We start from the raw sequence: 21,607 nt of genomic DNA, 5'->3' as shown, positions 1-21,607 counted from the left end.
CTGGCCCCGCTGCAGGATTTGTAAACCTGGCACCTTGTGCTTCCCCTCTGCCTGAATCCAAGGGCTCCTCTTGGTTCTGCTGTGAGTCAGCAGCTCGGAGCAGGATCTGCAGGTGGGGACAGCACCAGGAGGGAGCCGGAGCAGGGGCAGAATCTCTGGGAGGAGCAGCTCTGATATCCCCGGGAGCAGGGGCAGAATCTTCAGGTGGAACAGATCTGATATCCTGGGAGCAGAGGCAGAACCTCTGGGAGAAGCAGCTCTGATATCCTCAGGAGCAGGGACAGAATCTCCAAAAGGAGCAGCTCTGTTCTCCCTTGGAGCAGGGGCAGAATCTCTGGGAGAAGCAGCTCTGTTTTCCCTTGGAGCAGGGGCAGAACCTCCTGGGGGAGCAGCTCTGATCTCCTGGGAGCAGGGGCAGAATCTCCAGGAGGAGCAGCTCTGATCTCCTGGGAGCAGGGGCAGAACCTCCTGGGGGAGCAGCTCTGATATCCTCAGGAGCAGGGGCAGAACCTCCTGGAGGAGCAGCTCTGATCTCCTGGGAGCAGGGGCAGAATCTCCAGGAGGAGCAGCTCTGATCTCCTGGGAGCAGGGGCAGAATCTCCAGGAGGAGCAGCTCTGATATCCTCAGGAGCAGGGGCAGAACCTCCTGGAGGAGCAGCTCTGATCTCCTGGGAGCCGGGGCAGAATCTCCAGGAGGAGCAGCTCTGATATCCTCAGGAGCAGGGGCAGAACCTCCTGGAGGAGCAGCTCTGATATCCTCAGGAGCAGGGGCAGAATCTCTGGGAGCAGCACGGCTGGGGGTGCCCTGGGGAAGGGGAGGACAGACAAGAGGATGGAAATGTGTGGGAAGAGCCTGTCAGCAGCTCCTGTCCCTGAGGATGCGGGGATGCTCCGTGTCCATGGGTGCTGCACCACACTGGGGGCATGAGCAGGGGCAGAGCCAGATCCATGAATCCATGGATCCCACCAGGATGAGCTGTGGCACATCCCAGCCCATCCTGGAGCATTTCCCTGTGCGGGGGTGTGAGAGCCACCCCCAACCTCCAGCAGCCTCCTGGGGATGGGGGAACCAAAGAACCGAGGTGCAACCTCTCACCCTCGTGTCTCCCATCCTGCTCTTCCAGGATGCTTGGCTCATCCTTGGTGCTGACACCCCAAAACCCCCTGGGAGGGTCCCCGTGTGTCCCCAGAGCTGCCGAGGGCAGGGCTGTCCCTCTGCTGAGGCAGGCAGGGTGGGGAGGGGGAGCTGCTGGCGCCTAACCCCGGTGTCAGCTTAATGAAGTGCTGCTGTCAGTCCCGCGTGTCACGGCGCAAACTCCTCCTGATGTGCTCATAAATCAAAGTGACGGCGCCTCTTGCCCCGGTAGCTGCACCCACTCAGCTGCATCTAATGCACGGCGGTGCTGCAGACCCCCAGCCCCACACAGGGAATGTGCCGGGAATGTGCTGGGAATGTGCCGGGAATGTGCCGGGAATGGGCTGGGAATGTGCCGGGAATGGGCTGGGAATGGGCCGGGAATGTGCCGGGAATGTGCCAGGAATGTGCCGGGAATGAGCTGGGAATGAGCTGGGAATGAGCTGGGAATGGGCTGGGAATGTGCTGGGAATGAGCCGGGAATGAGCTGGGAATGAGCTGGAGGAGCCAAGCAAAGGATTCGGCCACAACACAGAGCCAGCACCTCTGGGAGTGGCTTTTCCAATAGGAGTGGGAGTGGTGAGGATCACCGGGGTGTGAGGTTTTTGGGAATGCTGGGGTTGGCATCCAGGCTCTTCCCAGCCTGGTTTCTCCAGGGAAAGCTTGGCTTGGAGCCCGTGGGCTGGTGGGTGGCTCTGCATCCATCACTCAGGGGTCCAGAGGTCTGTGGTGCCACAGTTGTTCCCTAGGGGTGGCAGATTGGTTCCCCATAGGATCAGGCCTTGGTTTGGCTTGGATTTGTGTTCCTGGGGCTGCTCCTCCTGTTCCTGCTCTGTGGAAGCTGGAGGGACGTGGATTTGAGGCGCAGGTTCAGCAGGTCCCTGCCAGAGCCCTGTGGGTCCGGGCTGCCCGGGGGGCTCAGGGGGTCTGAATCCGGCCAGGCCGGGCCAGGAGAGCCTGGCTGGGCTGTGGGATGCAGGCACCGTGCCCAGGGATCCTCCTGAGCTCATCCACTCCCAGCGCCACGGCCTGGAAGTGACGTGGGTGAGGCTGTGTTGGAGCAGAGCTCGGGCTTGCCCCGGGGCCCTCGGGGAGGGCGGTGGTGGAGCCGGGAAGAGGAGGAGAATCCCATCCTGTCCCATCCCATCCCATCCCAGCTGCTGTTTCTAAGCAAGGCAGGGACAGTGTGTCCATCCCACTCGGTGGCAGAGCTGCCCCTGGCCAGGAGGGGACACCCTGGGGGACAGAGAAGCGCTGTTAAAGCCCTGGGGCTGCAGCCTGGTCCTGCCCTTCTCCCTCCATCCTGCTGATCCCATGGCCTGGAGCCCTCGTGGCTCAGGATTCAGGGATTTCTCTTCACTGAGCAGGAATTGCTTTGATTTGTGCCTTGATCTTTAAGCCTCAGAGGTGCAGGGCTGAGGCAGAGCCAAGGAGGATCCAGATCTGACTCTGGGGAGGCAATTCTGCAGTGGCCAAGAGGTGGAGAGGACAGGGAGAGTCCACGCATCTCTCTCAGGCTGAGAAACTGGAATTAAAATCCATCAATACCCTAGACAGGACTCCTGGTTGTGCCTGATGCTGCAGAGAGGGGTTTGGAGCCCATCCTCACCCTCTGATTCACAAAGCCAAGGCTGAGCATCAACAGCATCCACAGGGATCCACCTGCATCCAGTGAGACCCCAAACTCAGGCCTGGATTAGGATGGCCCCAAACTCAGTCATGGGCTGGGATGGCCCCAAATTCGGTCATAGGTTGGGATGGCCCCAAATTCATTTGTGGGCTGGAATGGCCCCAAACTCAGCTGTGGGCTGGGGTGCCCCCAAATTCATTTGTGGGCTGGGATGGCCCCAAATTCATTTGTGGGCTGGGAAGGCCCCAAATTCGGTCATGGGCTGGGATGGCCCCAGGCTCAGTCATGGACTGGCATTGCCACAGAGTCTGTCTGCTGTTCCCTGTTGATGCAGCCCCAGGGCTCACCAGTTCCCTGGAATTCCCAGTGCCTGGGGGGCCCTGAATAATCCCCAGATGCTCACAAAACAAGGACATCCTGACTGCAGAGCTCTTGCGCTCCTCAGTGGGAACACGAACACGGGAATGCTCCTCTGGGGGGCTGCAGAGTCCAGCGAGGGGGGGATGTGCCCCAGGCCGGCTCCTCGCTCCCCGCCGGCACCGTCTGCCCAAACAGGGGGGTCTGGGGGGGTTCACGGGGTCACGGAGCCGCCTGCCCCGCTAATGAGGCCGGGCAGCCCGGGGGCAGCTCCCCTCTCCCGGCCGGCTCAGATTAGCAGCTGCCTGTCCCCAGCCCTAATTGAATTCTCTCCCCTTCACTTAATTCTCATGGATTTCTCGGCGCCTCCCCAGGGACCCATCCTGCCTAACTAGTTTAGGGCCAGCCATGCCGGTCAGAGCCGGGCCAGCTCTGGGGGGCAGGGGGACAATCCCCTACTTTGGGAGCCGGCGTGGGGACACTGCTGCTGGCACCGGGCACCCCCTGCCCAGCCCCTCATTAAGAAGGGGGTCATTATTATAATGGTCATTCGTGACAAACAGGGATCGTTTTCTGCCTTACAGGAGGGTTCTGTGCCTGTTGCCCGCTGGGACCCCCCTTTTTTACACCGACCTCACTGCTGAGCCTCCCATGGGACCCCCCAGCCGGCCTTTGCGGGTTCCACCCAGCAAAACTCCGAGCAAACCCCCACCCGCGGCTCCTCTCTCTCCCTTTCTTTCCAGCGCTTTATTTTTCCCTTCCCCTTTTCCCTTTCCTTCCCCTCCTCTTCCGATAGATCAAAGGCTCCGTCCGGCTCAGCCGGGAGCCGAGCAGGCCCCGCAGCAGGATGGAGGCACAGCCGGGCTCCGCGCCCCCGCCGCCGCCACCCCTCGCTGCCAGCGCCCCTCGCCGCGGCCTCCGACCCCCGCCTGCCCCGCCAGGCCGGGAATAAAGCCGGGATTTGTCCCTCCTTTTGTCTCGGCAGCCGTTGGGGAACAAGCAGCTGGCCTTCCAGCAGCAGCTCCTGCAGATGCAGCAGCTCCAGCAGCAGCACCTGTTAAACCTGCAGCGCCAGGGCCTGGTGAGCCTCCCGCCCGGGCAGGGCACGGTGCCCCTGCAGAGCCTGCCCCAAGGTAAGGGACACGGCCGGGGGGGTGGGCTGCAGCCTGCCCAGCTCGGGGTGAGGGGGCTGGGAGGGGCTGTGGTGGTGGGTTTGGTGATGCCCCCAAAGTTTGGGGGGTGATGGTGACAGCGGTCGGGGTTGGGCTCCAGGTTCCTGTGGCACCTGTGGCAGAGGGGTGCAGGGTTGGGGCACCTCTTCCTCTGGCAGGGACGTGCCAGGATTTGGGACACCTCTTCCTCTGGCAGGGGTTGCCAGGATTTGGGACACCTCTTCCTCTGGCAGGGACGTGCCAGGATTTGGGACACCTCTTCCTCTGGCAGGGGTTGCCAGGATTTGGGGCACCTCTTCCTCTGGCAGAGTGTCAGGATTTGAGGCACCTCTTCCTCTGGCAGGGACGTGTTAGGATTTGGGGTACCTCTTACACTGGCAGAAGGATGCCAAGATTTGGGGCAACTCTTCAGCTGGCAGGGGCTTGCCAGGATTTGGGGCACCTCTTCCTCTGGCAGGGACGTGCCAGGATTTGGGACGCCCCTTGCACTGGCAGGGATGTGCCAGGATTTGGGGCACCTCTTGATCTGGCAGGGACATGCCAGGATTTGAGGCACCTCTTCCTCTGGCAGGGACGTGTTAGGATTTGGGCCACCTCTTCCTCTGGCAGGGGTTGCCAGGATTTGGGGCACCTCTTCCTCTGGCAGGGGTTGCCAGGATTTGGGGCACCTCTTCCTCTGGCAGGGACATGTTAGGATTTGGGGCACCTCTTGCACTGGCAGAGGAGGGTCAGGATTTGGGGCACCTCTTCCTCTGGCAGAGGAGTGCCAGGATTTGGGAAGCCACGCTCTCCTCCCTTCTGGGAACAGCTCTGTGGGCGCTGCAGCTGCCTTGGTTTGTGTTTCCCAACGTGGCCATGCAGCCTCCCCTTGCTGTGCCCAGCTCCAGGTGATGCTGTCCCAGTGCTGGGTGAGATCTGGGGAGTCAGGGGGCAGGGAGGAAGCCCTGGCTGCTGCCTCGTGTCCCTGCTGACCCTGCTCGCTCTCTCCTCAGCTGTTTGCCCCTCAGACCTCCAGCAGCTCTGGAAGGAGGTCACGGCCGCCCAGCCCGTCGAGGACAGCATTAAGCAGGAAGGTCTTGACCTCACCACCAACACCTCCAACTCTACCTCGTTTTCGGCCGCCAAGGTCTCGCCTCCCATTTCCCATCACCCTCTGCCCAATGGACAGAGCACCATGCACACGCCGAGAAGGGACAGGTAGAGCCGGGTCGGGCCCTGGCGCTTGGAGTTTTTATTCCTGGAGAGGTGGAAGGGGCTGGGATCCATCACCCTTAGGGCTGGGAGGGATGGGGGGTTTGTGCCCATCCCATAAAAGAGGCCTGGCACTGTTCTGCTGCACCCACAGAGGACAGGGAGCCGTCACTGTGGAGTCTCCCATGGGTGCCCCAGGGCTGTGCCCATGCCTGGGAATGCTGGAGCATCCCGTCTGCCCCATCTGAAGGCTCCTTTCCCTCTTGTGCAGCTCTTCCCACGAAGAGACCCCCGGCTCCCACCCGCTCTACGGCCACGGAGAGTGCAAGTGGCCTGGCTGCGAAACCCTCTGTGAGGACTTGGGGCAGTTTGTCAAGTAAGTGTCACCTTGTGGGGGGACATTTTTCTGTCTCAGGCTGGGACAGAATGCAGCTGGTGGAGGGGGGAACATCCTGAGAGTTGGTTCAGACATCCCAGAGTGTGTACCCAGAGCTGGGTGACACTGGAGAAGGAGCAAACACAGCAAGGATTGCTGCTGGTGTTGTCCCATCCTTGGAACTGTCCCAGGCCGGGCTGGCTTGGAGCGGAAGGTGGCAAAGGTGGAATGGGATGAGCTTTATGAGCACTTCAATCCAAACCATCGGCTGAGTGAACGATGTGGAGGAGGCCAGAGCCCGGGCAGGCGCCGGCAGCAGGCGAGGGGGGCTGGCAGCCCTGCTGGGGGGAGGCAGCAGATGGCAGATGGCACCGCTGACACCGCTTGTGGGCTCCGGCGCTGACTGATTAACTCTGCTGTCGGAGAGCCCTCTGCTAGCGTCAGGGTCAAACAAATTGTTTTCACGCTTCGTCAGAGGTTTACTTAATTAGTTCATTTGCAATTAGATCTCTTTGTAGCCAGGATTTTTAGCAAAGACATCAGAAGGAGCTGACGGGCTGGCGGGCTCCTTCCCCCGCCTCCCCGGCTGTCTGCTCGCTGCGCTTGGTGGCGGGCGGGTTCTGGGGTTTTCCAAACTCATCCTCTGTCCTCTGCCACGCTCTCAGGGCTGGCTGCAGTGGGAACATCCCTTGGACTGTGCCAGCCCGCTCTTTCCCAGGGAAGGAGCTGAGCAGAGGCCTTGCCCGGGAGGATGAGGAGGATGATTCAGCCTCCTGTGTCCTCCTTCCTCTGCCTCTGAGTCATGGGGTGAACCCAGACAAGGCATCTCCTCCTGCCTGGCAGGGCATGTTCGAGTGGCACGGGGCAGATGAGCAAGCTCCAGGCTGGGAGCTGCAGCTGGAGTTGGCAGGGAATGCCCAGGGCTGGCTCACGGGGCTGGCAGAGCCGTGCTGTGCCAGCCAGGGTCCCTGTGTCCCACCTTGGCACCCTCCCAGCAGCACTGGGGAAGGGTTTCTGTCCCCTCCCTGCCAACCTGGGCACCTGCTGAGGTGTGGGACAGACAGACAGAAAACTTGCAGCTCCCAAAGGCCAAGACAGACAGACAAAAAACTTGCAGCTCCCAAAGGCCAAGACAGACAGACAGAAAACTTGCAGCTCCCAAAGGCCAAGACAGACAGACAGAAAACTTGCAGCTCCCAAAGGCCAAGACAGACAGACAGAAAACTTGCAGCTCCCAAAGGCCAAGCCCAGCTGGAGCTGGAACCTGCCTGGAGCCTGGGCAGCAGCTTGGAGCCTGCTCTGAGCATCCCCTGGGTGGAGCAGCTGGGGCTGGGAGGGGGCAGCGGGGCCTGGGAGCCGTGGGTGATCAGGGTGAGGGTCAGGGGGAAGTTTCTCTGTTCCCATTTGGCTCTGACAGCTTTTCCTCCCCTGGAGCTGCAGCCGTGCCCTGGCTGTGCCGAGCAGGGAGAGGAGCAGGGCTGGGGCTCGGGGGCTTTGCTCAGGGCTGGGTTTGGCAGCAGGGCCCGGTTCCCTGACGTGTCTGTGCACGCTGGGGCTGGGAGGCTCTGGCAGGCAGCTGGGTGAGACTCCTGCCGTCCTCCACATCCACATCCAGCCTGGAGAGGGCTCCTGAGGCGCCTCCTCCTGGGATGTCTCAGCCTTAGTCCTGGGGAACGTCTGGCACACGGCCCCTGGGACCCCCCAGCATCACTTTTTGGGGTGTCCCAAGGGTGGTGTCTGCCCAGAATCCCCCTCCAAACCATCCTGCAGTGAGGACCCCCCAGGTTTGTGCCCACCCCAGCAAGGACGTGGCCCTTGTGACATCCTCGGGGCTGGCTGTGTCCCCAGGCTGGTGCTTTGCTGCGTTTGGGGTGATGCTGGCATGTCCCTGGCTCTGCAGCAAGTGACAGCCCTGTCACCAGGTGCCCTTCCCCTCCCTGAGGAGGACCAAAGGTCCTGGTGCTTCCTAAACAAAGCACCTCATAAACACCAGGCAGGAGAGTGGCAGGATGAGGAACAGCCTGGAAATGCCACCTTGTGCCCTCAGGGCTTTCCTGGGAGCGTGTGAGGAAACCTCCCGTGGCGCTGCCTTTGTCCTGGGAACCTGCTGCTCCAGGAAAATCCCTGGGCTTTCCCCTCTGCCACAGGCTGCTCCTGAACACCCCAGGGCTGCCTCAGGTAGGGCTGAGTGTGCTCCAGCCCAGATCTGGGGTGTTGGCACAGCTTGGTTTGCTCAGTCACCTCCGTGCCTCAGTTTCCCTCGTGCTCACCCCGCTTCGGGCAGCGGTGCTGGAGCATCCCTGAGCAATTTGCAGATCAGGGCTGATCCCAGGCATGGCCCCAGAGGAGGGGCTGTGTCCCCCAGCCACCCTCCAGCCCAGGTTTGGGGTGTTGGCACAGCCTGGTTTGCTCAGTCACCTCCCTGCCTCAGTTTCCCGCTTTGTGCAGCGGTGCTGGAGCATCCCTGAGGAATTTGCAGGTCGGGGCTGATCCCAGGTGTGGCCCCAGAGGAGGGGCTGAGTTTTGGGCATGCCCAGGCCTAACCAAGGCTGCGTGTTCTCCTCCCCAGACACCTCAACACAGAACATGCACTTGACGACCGAAGCACGGCCCAGTGTCGAGTCCAGATGCAAGTGGTACAGCAGCTGGAGATACAGGTGGGTGTTCCACCCCAGCCCCTGGGGACACAGGGGACAAAAAGCCACCTCTTTGTCACGCTGTGCTTTGGCTGCTCCCCTCAGGAGAGAGTGACAGGGTTGGGGACTGTCACCACCCACCTGGGGACTGGTTTTAAACCCCCCAAACAGGAATCCTGCATCCAGGTGGAAATCAAGCCCTCAAACTAGCTCCCCTCTCATCCCAGAGTGTCCCCGTGGGTAAAAGGAGATGCCACAGATGTGGGAGGCCGGTGCTGCCAGCAGGGTGTCATGTTGTCCCCACCTGGGCCGTGCCACCTCCCTGGGAGCCGTGGGGCTGATTGGAAACCAGGCCACTGACTCTGGTGGCTGAGCGTGGTCTTTGGAGCCCAACTTGGGGGCGCTATTTTTGGCAAGGCAGTTCTTTAAATAGTGCTTTTCCCAGCCTCGCCGAGCCCCCGGCGTGCTCGGAGTAATTCGGTTAATGGAGAAGGGAGGGAGGGAGGAAACGGGGGGGTTGGAAAAGGGGATGGGGCAGGGGGCACCCCCAGGCTGTGCCAGTGCCTGGGGCTGGCTTTGTGTGACACCACAGGGGACACTGGGACGAGATGTGCAGCACCCTTGGGACGCCCCCACCCAGAATCAGGGCCCCTGCAGGGGCTGTGGGATGGGGGGACACAGCCAGACCTGGGTGGGTGTGGAGGCTGCACCCTCCGGGGCCATCCCTGCCATCCAAAGCCAGAGGTTGAAAGCAATTACTGGGGCTTAAAGAGGGGAGGGAAAGGAAAAGGGGAGGAGGGAAAAAAAACAATAATAATAATAAAAAAAGAAGCTGAAGGGCGAGAGCAGAGCTGTGTGTGCAGAGAGGAACCTGCCACGGAGCCACCAATTAGAAAGTTTGGAGCGCGGAGCTCCCGCTGTGCCGGCTGCATCACGAGGGGAGAGCTGTCAGCTCTAATGAGCCCCGGCAGCACGAAAGCAGCCGAGCTGCTCCAAACTTGCGGCCAACTCCGGCTCTGCCTGCTGCTTTTAACCCCTTCCTCGCCCAGCCCTGGCGGGGGGCCCCCCGAGCTTGAGGGGTCCCCGCGGGAAGGGGAGGTGACGGGAAGGGAGCGGGGTGTCAGATCCCATCGGCTCCGCAGGGCTCAGAGGCTCTCCTGGTGCCACAGTGAATATTTCATTTCACCCCGGTGCTCACTGCGGGGAGTAAACAGGCACGGAGCAATTACAGCGATGTGGGAGCGCGGGGATGGATGGAGGGACGGACAGGGAGCTGCTGGGAGCAGCACGAGGGAAAGGGGACAGGGACGGTGACAGCAGGCACTGGCCATGGGGACAAGAGCACCCAGGGCTCGGGTGGGTGGCCCTGGTGATGGGTGGCAGCCTTGGGGCTCTGGGAATGGCTCTGTGGATTTTTCCCCTGAGTGCACACACGGAGCTGGAGCGACCCCTGTGCCCCCCATGGCCCCCAGAGGGCCACAGCCACAGTGGGGGGCTCAGGAGCCAGCACCAGGCAGGAGGTGGCACTTGGGGGGACACCCTGGGGTTGCTGCCTGGCCAGACCAGGTTTGGGGGCTGGTGGCACCTCCGTGGTGACTTTGGCGCTGTCTGACCGTCCCCCTCCTGCCTCCTGCCTCCCCCAGCTGGCCAAGGAGAGCGAGCGCCTCCAAGCAATGATGGCCCATCTTCACATGAGACCTTCAGAGCCAAAGCCTTTCAGCCAGCCTGTAAGCGTGAGTCCCTTCCTGACCTCTGTGTCCCCACCCCGACGGCTGCTGTCCCCTCCCTGCCCCCTGCACGGGCACCTGGGGGGGCTCCGTGGGGTGGGGGTGTCCTGGGCACCCTCTGGCACAGCCTGGTCCCTTGTGCCACAGCAGGAGGGAAATGCAGCTGCTCCACCAGCTCTGACATGGAGTGGGTGCAGCCCCAGCCCATGGGTGCACTCCCATCCCATGGGTGCACTCCCATGGGTTCCTCTCATGGGTTCACCCCCATCCTTTGGGATAATCCTCATCCTATGGGATAATTCCCATCCCATGGGTACACTCCGATCCCATGGGTGCAGCCCATCCCGTGGGTGCACTCCCATCCCATGGATCCCTCCCATGGGTTCATCTCATGGGTTCACCCCCATCCTATGGGATAATTCCCATCCTATGGGATAATTCCCATCCCATGGGTGCACTCCCATCCCATGGGTGCATCTCTTGGGTGCATCCCCATCCCATGGATTAATTCCTGTCCCATGGTTTTACCCCCATCCCATGGGTTAATTCTCATCCCACGGGGTCATCCCCATCCCATGGATCCCTCCCGTGGGTTCACCCCCATCCTATGGGATAATTCCCATCCCATGGGATTACCCCCATGCTATAGGTTCATCTCCATCCCATGGGATCATCCCATGGGTTCATCCCCTCCCCATGGGTTAATTCCCATCCCATGGATTAATTCCCGTCCCATGGGTTCACCCCCATCTCATGGCTTAATTCCCATCCCACGGGTTCATCCTCATCCCATGGATCCCTCCCATGGGTTCATCCCCATCCCATGGGTTCATCCAATGGGATAATTCCCATCCCATGGATTCATTCCCATCATTTGGGTCCATCCCATGGGTTCATCCCCATCCCCTGGGTTCACCCCATGGGTCCATCCCATGAGTTCATCCCGTGGGTCCATCCCCACCATGGGTTAATTCCCATCCCCTGGGTCCATCCCTGTCCCATGGGTTAATTCCCATCCCATGGGTCCATCCCCATCCCAGGGTCCATCCCATGGGTCCATCCCCGTCCCATGGGTTCATCGCATGGGTTCATCCCCACCCCATGGATTAATTCCCATCCCATGGTTTTACCCCCATCCCATGAGTTCATCCCTATCCCATGGATCCCTCCCATGGGTTCATCCCCACCCCATGGATTAATTCCCATCCCATGGGTCCATCCCCATCCCACAGTTCCCTCCCCACCCCTCCCAAGCCCAGCACGTGCCCCCTTTCCCCACTGCCCCCTCCTGCTTCGGAGCCGCCGGCGTTCCCGGGGCTCTCCCAGCCTTCCCAAGCCTGTCCCTCCCTGCCTGTCCTGCAGCTGAACCTGGTCTCCAGTGCCACCCTCTCCAAGAGCACTTCCGACACGTTTCCCGACGGTTTACCTCATCCCCCCACCTCGGCCACGGCGCCCATCACCCCCCTGCGGCAGGGCCCCTCCGTCATCAGCTCTTCCACTTTACACAACGTGGGGCCCATCCGCAGGAGGAACTCGGAGAAGTTCTGCACCCCAATCTCTTCAGGTGAGCTCCAGGGCGGGGCTCAGCGCCCTGCTGAGGGGCAGGGTGGCTCCCTCCGCTCCAGCCCCACCCTCTGTTTGTGGTTTCCCTGCAGAGCTTGCACAGAATCACGAGTTTTACAAAAACGCCGACGTCCGGCCGCCCTTCACGTACGCCTCGCTCATCCGGCAGGTGAGAGGCTCCCTGGGGTCCAGCTCTGCGCCCCAAAACCCTCCCTGAGCACCCCCCCACCTGCTGGAGCCCATCTCTGCCCCTCGGGATGGGTGTCAAAGCCCACCAGTGACAGCCTTGTCCCCTCTCTGGCTGCCCAGGCCATCCTGGAGACCCCCGACAGGCAGCTAACGTTGAATGAAATCTATAACTGGTTCACGCGGATGTTCGCCTACTTCCGGAGGAACACGGCCACCTGGAAGGTGAGAGCAGCCCTGCCTGGCACCCTGGGCTCATCCTATCCCATCCTGGGCTCACCCCATCCCATCCCAGGATCACCCCATCCCATCCTGGGCTCACCTTATCCCATCCTGGGCTCAGCCTATTCCACCCTGGGCTCACCCTATCCCATCCCAGGATCACCCCATCCTACCCTGGGCTCACCCCATCCCACCCTGGGCTCACCCCATCCCACCCTGGGCTCAGCCTATTCCACCCTGGGCTCACCCTATCCCATCCTGGGCTCACCCCATCCTACCCTGGCTTACCCCATCCTACCCTGGCTTACCCCATCCCACCCTGGGCTCAGCCTATTCCCCCTCAGGCTCACCTCAACCCACCTGGGCTCACCCCAGCCCACCCTGAGGTCACCCCAGCCCACCCTGAGGTCACCCCAGCCCACCCTGAGGTCATTCCAGCCCACCCTGAGGTCACTTATCCCATCCAGGCTCACCCCATCCTACCCTGGCTTACCCAATTCTCTGTGGGCCTCACCTCATCCCACCTGGGCTCACCCCAACCCACCTTGGGCTCAGCTTAGTCACCCCAGGCTCACCTCAACCCACCTGGGCTCACCCCATCCTACCCTGGCTCACCTCATCCCATCCTGGCTCACCTCATCCCATCCTGGGCTCACCCCATCCCATCCTGGGCTCACCCTATCCCATCCTGGGCTCACCCTATCCCATCCTGGGTTCACCCCATCCCAGCCTGGGCTCACCCCATCCCATCCTGGGTTCACCCCATCCCATCCTGGGTTCACCCCATCCCATCCAGACTCACCCCAGTCTCACCCCATTCCACCCAAGCTCACCCCATCCCATCCTGGCTCACCTCATCCCATCCCAGGCTCACCCCATCTCCTCCTAGGCTCACCCCATCCCATCCTGGGCTCACCCCATCCCATTCTGGCTCACCCCATCCCATTCTGGCTCAGCCTATCCCATCCAGGCTCATCCCATCCCATCCTGGGCTCACCCCATCCCCACCAGGCCTGGCAGCTGCAGGAGATGCTCCTGTGCTAAAGGACCCGTTCATTGCCCAGCTCTAAAATGGTGCAGGAAGTGATTTTAGGACCAAATCCCACTTTTTTTCCTTCCTAAAATGCCTCTCTGGGCTGTGGGGACGCATCATCCCTGCAGTGGGATAGAGCAAAGGGCTGTGTGATAAAATCCAGGGATTTTCTGTGGAGAAGAAGGGCAGAGGCAGGAGTGAAAGACTGGAAATAGCAAATAAGGTTAATGAGAACCTGGGGGCAGGTGACACTGCTGGTGGCTGGGAATGCAGGTCCTGATCCACAGGGAGGGACGAGAGGGGAACAATCAGCAGGGGAACCCCTCTGCCACCCCCCAAGCAGCTGCTGTGCCCATCAGATCCCCCCCACCCCTCTCACAGGCGAAAGTTTTTGTCACTGAGGAGGTTTTGTCACCAGCCTGGGCTGGTGGAGTGAATTTTGGGGCAGCACATGAGTGCTGGGGCTGCTCCCCCTTTGTTTTTTTGGAAATCAGAGCTGGGAAAAGCCATCCCAGGGGAGCAGGGGGGTGTGGAAGGAGCAGTTCTGTGATCCTGTGATTCACTTCTTGCCTCGACCAGGGAGGATTTATTTATTTATTGTTTCCTGCTGCACGTATTTACCGAGAGGCAGCTCAGCTCCCTCCTGCTCGGGGCAGCGAGGAGCGAAGTGGCAGAGGGAAACCTGCTAGTTCAAATAAAAATAATTAAAATCAGCACGGTACGAGGGAGATGGAGAGGCTCGAGGAGGAGGAATCCATTCTCCAGGAGCTCAGAGCCCCCGTGTGTCGCTGCTGCAGATCCAGGCTTTGCTGCCATGGGAAACTTTTGGGTTGGATATCGGGGGTTTTGGCAAACCCCTGGAATGGGGACAGGGTGGCAGCAATGGGGCAGAGCCCTCTGTGGCCATCACTGCCCCCGGGGCCTCAGTTTCCCCCTCTGCAGTGAGATAATGGCAGATGAAAATGCCTTTTTCCTGCCTTTTTATTGCTGAAAGGAATAAATATTTGGGGTTTTTTTTTTGCAGTTTCCACATGCCCTGTGTTAGCAAGGGCAGAGCTGAAGAAAGGCATCCCTCAGTTTTTTGCTTCCCTTTCTTTATTCTATATTTTTTCCTGTTCTGCCACCAAAAAGGGATGGCAGGGGATTAAAAAGAGCTGCAGGGAGGGGAATAATTCCCTTGACAACTTGCAGTGTCCAAGGCCAGGCTTGTTCTGAAGGAGGGGGATACACAGGAAAAAATAACGTGTTTCCTCTCCTTGAAAACCACTTTTCTGGGGTTTTTCCCTCGTTTTCCTCATTTTTCCCCCGGGATGGGACAGGAATGCTGGGGACCAAGGTGGGGAAGCCACGGGGAGACCCCGGCAGGGCCCAGGGAGTGGGTGGAGGGTGCAGAGCAAACATCATTAGAGGAGAGAGATGAGAAGCAAACAGAGCAGCTGGGCCTGGCTCTGAGCAAACACTGCCTGGGAACACAAAAGCCACCTCAGGCTGAGGCAGGGGACACGTCCCCTCTGCCGTGGGGGGGTCCCAAATCGGGGGGTCTGGCCTGGGACCTCCTCTGTGGCCTGGGAACAGCACAGGGATGGGGCATGCCGGGCTCCAGGGGTGCAGGATCACATCCTGCCCGCTGCCAGGGTTTATTTTATCCCTGCCTGAGCCTCTCCAGGCCCATCAGGAGTGTCACCAGGGCAAAGAGGGGACGCAGACACCGCGGGCAGGGAGGGTTCTGGCTTTGCCACGCTCCTGGCTGCAGCCAGGGCTTTGTGTGAACAAAAGGAAGGAGGGAGTGTGGGCAGAACCCGGCCTGTGTGCCCACAGGGGACAGGGGCAGTGACAGGACTGGCCCTGGGGTGAGGACAGAGTGGGGGACAAGGGCTTGTCCTGCTCCTTGGGGTCCCACTCGGAATTCCAGGTCCCTGGGATGTGTCTCTGCATCCCGACCCCCCTGGCTGGGTGATGCCAGTGCAGAGTTGGGGGCCAGGGGGTGCCACAGGCCCTGTGCCAGGGCATGGCCCAAAAGGAGCGTGTCCCCTTCAGGTGACAGGGGCAGTGGCACCAGGCTGGGCCTGGCTGCAGCCACACCAGGTGTCCCTGGAGGAGCTGGGTCAGCTGAATCAGGTCCTGCTGTGACCCAGGGGTTCCCCCCAACATCCCACCAAGACTGGGCCTGGATCCCCCGCCCCAGGGACCCCGGGAGCTGCTTCCAGAGGGACCCCAGGGCTGGCTCTGCCAAAGGGAGAGAGGGGCCTGTCCCTGCTGCTGGCACCGTGACACCGGGACATGGAGGGAGGGAGGGATGGATGGATAAATGATGGAGGGATGGATGGATTGATTGATGAATGGATTGATTGATGAAGGGATGGATGGAGGGATGGAGGGAGGGATGGAGGATGGAAGGATGGATGGATGGATGGATGGATAGAGGGATGGAGGGAGGGATGGATGCATGGAGAGATGAATGGATAGATGATGGAGGGATGGAAGGATGGAAGGAGGGATGGAGGGACGGATGGATGGATGGATAAATGATGGATGGATGGATTGATTGATTGATTGATGAAGGGATGGATGGAGGGATGGAGGGAGGGATGGAGGATGGAAGGATGGATGGATGGATGGATGGATGGATGGATGGATGGATGGATGGATAAATGATGGAGGGATGGATGGATTGATTGATGAAGGGATGGATGGATGGATGGATGGATGGATGGATGGAGGGAGGGATGGATGCATGGAGAGATTGATGGAGAGATGGAAGGAGGGATGGATGGATGGATGGATGGATGGAGGGATGGATGGAGGGACAGATGACAAGGGAAGAGCCCAGCTTTGTTTGTTTTTCCCCTCAAATTCCGAGCCGCAGGGGCGGTGCTGGTGCCATTTGCTGAGTTTCTGGGCACTCTGGCACTTGGTGGTGCGGGGGGTGCTCAGTCCTTGTGTCTCCTTTTGCCTTGTTGTGCTGGCCAGGCTCCTTTGTTTATACAGCCCCCGTTCGACCTTTTAAATTGCTGTTAATGTTTTAGCGTAACGAATTAGTCTCTCATCACGAATCAGGACTCGAAATAAAAAAAAAAAAGGAGAGGGAAAAAAAAACCCTTCGAGGCCAACTTCCTGAAATTGGGGTCATTCTCATTTGCAAGGCAGAGAATCTGAGAACCTTAATGCAAGGAAATTTATTCAAAGGCAGAGCCCCGGCGTGATTAGGCCCTTTGTAATTATAGCTCGGAGAGATTCCACTCCAGCCTCCTGCCTCCCTCATGGATTAGCAAGTGAGTCGGAAAAATACACAGGATTTAATTAGAGGCAAATTAAAATTGGTAATGAAATAGGGGCAGTAGCAAATGGCAGGGAGTTGGAAGGGGAAAAGGGAGCTGGTATCTCTCGGGGCTGCGCTGTCTGCCTACGTGTGTGTCTCTTTATTTTACATTTAGAAATGTAAAGATGGTCGATGTAAAGAAGAAAGGGAGGGAAAGGACCCAAACGGGAGGGGTGGGGGGAAAGAAAAAGAAAGGGGAAGAGGAGCTGGCTTTGCCAAGCATCACCAGAGCTGCAGTGGAGCTGCTGTCCCTTGTCCCACCCTGTCCCCACCTTCCTCATCCTCAGGCCAGGCCCCTCCACAGGTCGTGCCCCGTGTGCAGTTTGGGGTCGTGACCACTCAACGCCCTCAGTGCCAACGGGGTGAGGGGGCTTTGGGGTGCAGGAGCCCCGCAGGAGCTGTGGGGCTGGGCAGGGAGGAGGAGGAGGAGGAGGAGGAGGAGGAGGAGGGTGGCACTGAGCCCCGTGTGCCCGCAGAACGCCGTCCGCCACAACCTGAGCCTGCACAAGTGCTTCGTGCGCGTGGAGAACGTCAAGGGCGCCGTGTGGACCGTGGACGAGCACGAGTACCAAAAGCGAAGGCCACCAAAGATGACAGGGTGGGTGCTCCTTGTCCCCTGGGGGACAGCCCCAGAGCTGCCACCGCCCCCGTGCCCAGGCCGGGAGCGCTCAGCCCTGCATCCCTCTGCTTTCTCTCTGCTGCAGGAGTCCCACCTTAGTCAAAAATATGATTTCAGGACTCGGTTATGGAGCACTTAATGCAAGTTACCAGGTAAGGACCCAGCCCTGGCCCTGACAGGGACACGGGGACACTGAACACAGTTGTGCTCTCCAGTGGGGTCTTGCATCTCATCAGGAAATGAGGGACAAGGGGGATGGGTTCAAGTTGAAAGAGGGGAAATTTAGGTTTGATGTATGGAAGAGATCATTCCCTGTGAGGGTGGCGAGGCCCTGGCTCAGATTTTCAGAAAAGCTGTGGCCGCCCCATCCCTGGGAGTGTCCAAGGCCAGGCTGGGCAGGGCTTGGAACACCCTGGGACAGTGGAAATGGTTGGGATGAGCTGGGATTTAAGGACCTTCCAACCCCAATTCCCCCTCGGTGCTCCCTGCTGCAGGCTGCGCTGGCGGAGAGCAGCTTCCCCCTGCTCAACAGCCCCACCATGATCAACACCAGCTCGGCCAGCGCCATGCTGCACGTGGGCCACGACGACGTCAGCAGCACCGTGGAGCAGGTCAACAGCAACGGCAGCAACAGCCCCCGCCTGTCCCCGCAGCAGTACAGGTCAGCCCGGCCTGGGGGGACACAGGGGGGCTCAGGGAGGGGAGCACTGGGGGCTCTGTGGGCGCCTGTCCGCAGGGTGAGGAGGATTTGGGCTCGTGTCTGCAGGGTGAGTGAGGTTTGGGCTCCTGTGCTCAGGTTGAGGGGGTTTTGAGCCCCCATCCCCAGGGTGAGGGGGGCTTTGAGCCCCCATCCCCAGGGTGGAGGGGGGTTTGGACTCCTGTCTGCAGGGTGAGGGGGGGTTGAGCCCCCATCCTCAGCGTGAGGAGGGTTTGAGCCCCCAGCCTCAGGGTGAGGAAGGTTTGAGCCCCCATCCCCAGGGTGAAGGGGGGGTTTGAGTCCCCAGCCCCAGCGTGAGGGGGGTTAGAGGCCCCATCTCCAGGGTGAGGGGGGTTTGGGCTCCTGTCCTCAGAGTGAGAAGGGTTTGGGTCCCCATCCCCAGGGTGAAGGGGGTTTGAGCCCCCATCCCCAGGCTGAGGGAGGTTTGAGCTCCTGTTCTCAGGTTGAGGGAGGTTCTGGACCAAGAATTTCAGGGAGTTTTGAGTGGTGGGACCCACCCCCTAAGGCTGAAGGCTCCCCCTCCCCACAGCCACCAGGAGCTGCTGGTGGGCTCCCACTCTCAAGGCAAGGGGGGTTTTGGCTCCTGTCCCCAAGGCGAGGGAGCTCTGGACCAAATAATTCAGGGAGTTTCAGGTGGTGGGGCCCATTCTCTGAGGCTGAAGGCTCCTCCTCCCCACAGCCACCAGGAGCTGCTCGTGGGCAGCTCTCAGAGCAAGGAGGGTTTTGGCTCCTGTTCCCAGGACAAGGAGGGTTTTCCCTCCCGTTCTCAGAGCCAGGAGGGTTTTGGCTGCCATCCCCAGGGTGAGGGACGTTCTGGACCTGAAACTTGGAGGGGTTTTGGGTGGTGGGCCCCACTCCCCGAGGCTGAAGGCTCCCCCTCCCCACAGCCACCAGGAGCTGCTCGTGGGCAGCTCTCAGAGCAAGAGAGATTCTGACTCCTGTTCTGGGATGAGGGATGTTCTGGACCAAAATTTCAAGAGGTTTTGGGTGGTGGGCCCCACTCCCCGAGGCTGAAGGCTCCCTCTCTCCCCACAGCCACCAGGAGCTGCTCGTGGGCAGCTCTCAGAGCAAGGAGGGGTTCTGGTTCCTGTTCTCAGGGCAAGGAGGGTTTTGGCTCCTGTTCCCAGGACAAGGATGGTTTTCCCTCCCATTCTCAGAGCCAGGAGGGTTTTGGTTCCCATCCCCAGGGCTAGGGGTGTTCTGGACCAGAACTTTGGGGGTGTTTTGGGTGGTGGTCCCCACTCCCCGAGGCTGAAGGCTCCCCCTCCCCGCAGCCACCCCGTGCACGTGAAGGAGGAGCCGGCCGAGGCGGAGGACGACAGCAGACCCGTGTCGCTGATGGCCACCACCAACCAGAATGTGACGATCCCCGACGACAGGGACCTGGAGGAGGAGCTGCCGGTGGAGGACTTGTCCTAAGGACTCCTTCCTCCTCCCCCGCCCAGGGGCAAACCCTCCCCACCCTCCCGGACGGAGACCGAGCGACGCCCCCGCCTCCCCAAGGTGACCTCGGCGCCGTCCTGGTTCTTTCAAGGCACTTCCACAAAGCAAAAGGTTTTCCTTGGGACAATGACAATGACACCGACCTGTTGCTGCTGGCGTGTCCCTCACGCTGCCACTGCCCGGGGACGGACTGGCCCCGCCACGACACGAGAAGCAAAACCCCAAGAGCTGGACTTTTCCTGCCCTCCTCCCTTGGTTAGTGACTGGTGGCCGAGGATGGTAGGTTGGTTGTTCCTGTCCGAAATGGTCCCTCCTTCCTTCCTTCCTCCAGGGAAGCCACCTCTGTCCCCCCGAGCCCCGGGGAGCGGTGGCAGGACCCTGCTGTCACCTCCGTGTCCCCCGGTGGGTTTTGCACGACGGGGGGAGCGTGGGCCCTGCCCAGGTGCTGCCCCCACCCAGCTTTGGGGGAAGAAACAGCAGAAATGGGGCTGAGCTCTCTCTGCCAGCTGCAGGGTTTGTCACCGAGCTGGGATGGACACTCATTGGCGCAGTGGTGGCACTGTGTCCCCTTGTCACCTCTGCCTGGCAAGCAGAGCGGCCTCCCAGCTTGCCCACCCTCACCAAGCCCCAGCTGGTGGGGGCTGCTGGCCTCAGCAGTGCTGACCATCAGTGCTGACCATCCCCAGCAGTGCTGGCAGCGAGGTCACAGCTCCCAGGTAACAGCTCCTGGGTCACAGCTCCCAGGTGACAGCTCCCAGGTGACAGCTCCTGGGTCACAGCCCCCAGGTGACAGCTCCTGGGTCACAGCTCCCAGGTGACAGCTCCCAGGTGACAGCTCCCAGGTCACAGCTCCCAGGTCACAGCTCCCAGGTCACAGCTCCCTCCCTCGTGCAGGACCTTGGTGCCACCTCCCTGCCAGCAGGGATGCCCACTGCTCCCGTTCCACTCCAGGAAAGGCTCCCCGTGCCTCCCATTCCACCCCCAAAGCCGGGGCAGCGCCGTGGTGGAGCAGAGGGGCAGCATCCCCATGGCCGAACACCTGCAGGGACCTGGGGGTCACCAAAGCTGGCCCTGGAGCATCCCCGTGGTGGCCAAATCTGCCCGTGACCCCTGAGCCTGCTGCTGCTGGGGGGGAGGGAGGGAATTCTGCTTTTCATCTTTTCTTTTCCTCATCCTTTTGTTTGCGTCCAGATGGGAAGATACCAAAAGATTTCTAGAGACAGAAGGGCCGTAGTTCAGGTGAACAGATGGTATTCATGCCAAAAAAAAAAAAAAGAAACCCCATACAAAAAAGAAATTAATAATAACGAGAACGACACAACCAAACACCCCTCTTCTCCCTGCTCTTTCTTTCTGGGGCGGTGATGGGTACCCAGTGCCAGGCTGCTCCTGGGAGGCAGCGTGGCATTCCCAGCGTCCCGTGGTGGCTTTGGGGAGCATCACCTTCCTGGGGATCACCCCCTTCCCTTGGAATCACCCCCTTCCTTGGAATCAGCCCCTTTCCTTAGAATCATCCCATTCCTTGGGAATCATCCCCTTTCCTGGGAATCATCCCCTTTTCTTGGGATCATCCCATTCCTTGGGAATCAGCCCCTTCCCTTGGAATCAGCCCCTTCCCTTGGAATCAGCCCCTTCCTTCGGAATCATCCCCTTCCTTGGGAATCATCCCATTCCCTTGGAATCATCCCCTTCTCTTGGAATCATCCCCATCCCTGGGAATCATCCCCTTCCCTGGAATCATCCCCTTCCTTGGGAATCATCCCCTTCCTTGGGGATCACCCCCTTCCTTGGGATCATTCCATTCCTTGGGAATCACCCACTTCCCTGGGAATCATCCCCTTCCTTGGGAATCACCCCCTTCCTTGGGAGTCATTCCCTTCCTTGGGAATCACCCCCATCCCTTGGAATCATCCCCTCCCTTGGAATCACCCCCTTCCCTTGGAATCATCCCCTTTCCTTGGAATCATCCCATTCCCTTGGAATCATCCCCTCCCTGGAATCATCCCATTCCTTGGGAATCACCCCCTTCCTTGGGATCATCCCATTCCTTGGGAATCACCCCCTTCCTTGGGAATCATCCCCTTTCCTTGGGAATCACCCCATTCCCTGGAATCACCCCCTTCCTTGGGAATCATCCCGTTCCTTGGGAATCATCCCCTTTCCTTGGAATCATCCCCTTCCCTGGGAATCACCCCCTTCCCTGGAATCCCCCCTCTCCTGGCACAGCCGGGCTGGCTCTGGCTGTCCTGGCCCCCAGCGGGTCGTGAGGGATTTGCTGTT

At 60.3% G+C, this 21,607-nt stretch overlaps 1 protein-coding gene across 6 annotated transcripts in view; it reads left to right on the top strand.

Moving 5' to 3' along the window:
* FOXP4 (forkhead box P4) overlaps positions 1-20,606 on the top strand; it is a 61,288-nt gene extending 40,682 nt beyond the window's left edge. For 3 of the 6 annotated variants that reach the window (XM_063418546.1, XM_063418545.1, XM_063418547.1), the window contains exons 6-17: positions 4,108-4,255; positions 5,287-5,491; positions 5,757-5,861; positions 8,431-8,518; positions 10,141-10,230; positions 11,587-11,788; positions 11,880-11,956; positions 12,097-12,198; positions 17,024-17,145; positions 17,252-17,318; positions 17,661-17,827; positions 19,159-20,606. In XM_063418546.1, coding sequence (XP_063274616.1) covers positions 4,108-4,255; positions 5,287-5,491; positions 5,757-5,861; positions 8,431-8,518; positions 10,141-10,230; positions 11,587-11,788; positions 11,880-11,956; positions 12,097-12,198; positions 17,024-17,145; positions 17,252-17,318; positions 17,661-17,827; positions 19,159-19,303 — 1,518 coding nt within the window. In that variant the 3' untranslated portion in view covers positions 19,304-20,606. The remainder of the gene's footprint in view (positions 1-4,107; positions 4,256-5,286; positions 5,492-5,756; positions 5,862-8,430; positions 8,519-10,140; positions 10,231-11,586; positions 11,789-11,879; positions 11,957-12,096; positions 12,199-17,023; positions 17,146-17,251; positions 17,319-17,660; positions 17,828-19,158) is intronic. The other 3 variants (XR_010082933.1, XR_010082932.1, XM_063418548.1) reach the window with 3 other exon arrangements.
* Positions 20,607-21,607: the final 1,001 nt, after the last annotated feature.

This window comes from Prinia subflava, chromosome 23, assembly GCF_021018805.1.
Source record: "Prinia subflava isolate CZ2003 ecotype Zambia chromosome 23, Cam_Psub_1.2, whole genome shotgun sequence".
In the NCBI taxonomy this organism is placed as follows: Eukaryota; Metazoa; Chordata; class Aves; order Passeriformes; family Cisticolidae; genus Prinia; species Prinia subflava.
The sequence above is the reverse complement of the archived record's forward strand: the minus strand, read 5'-3'. Positions and strand labels throughout refer to the sequence as shown.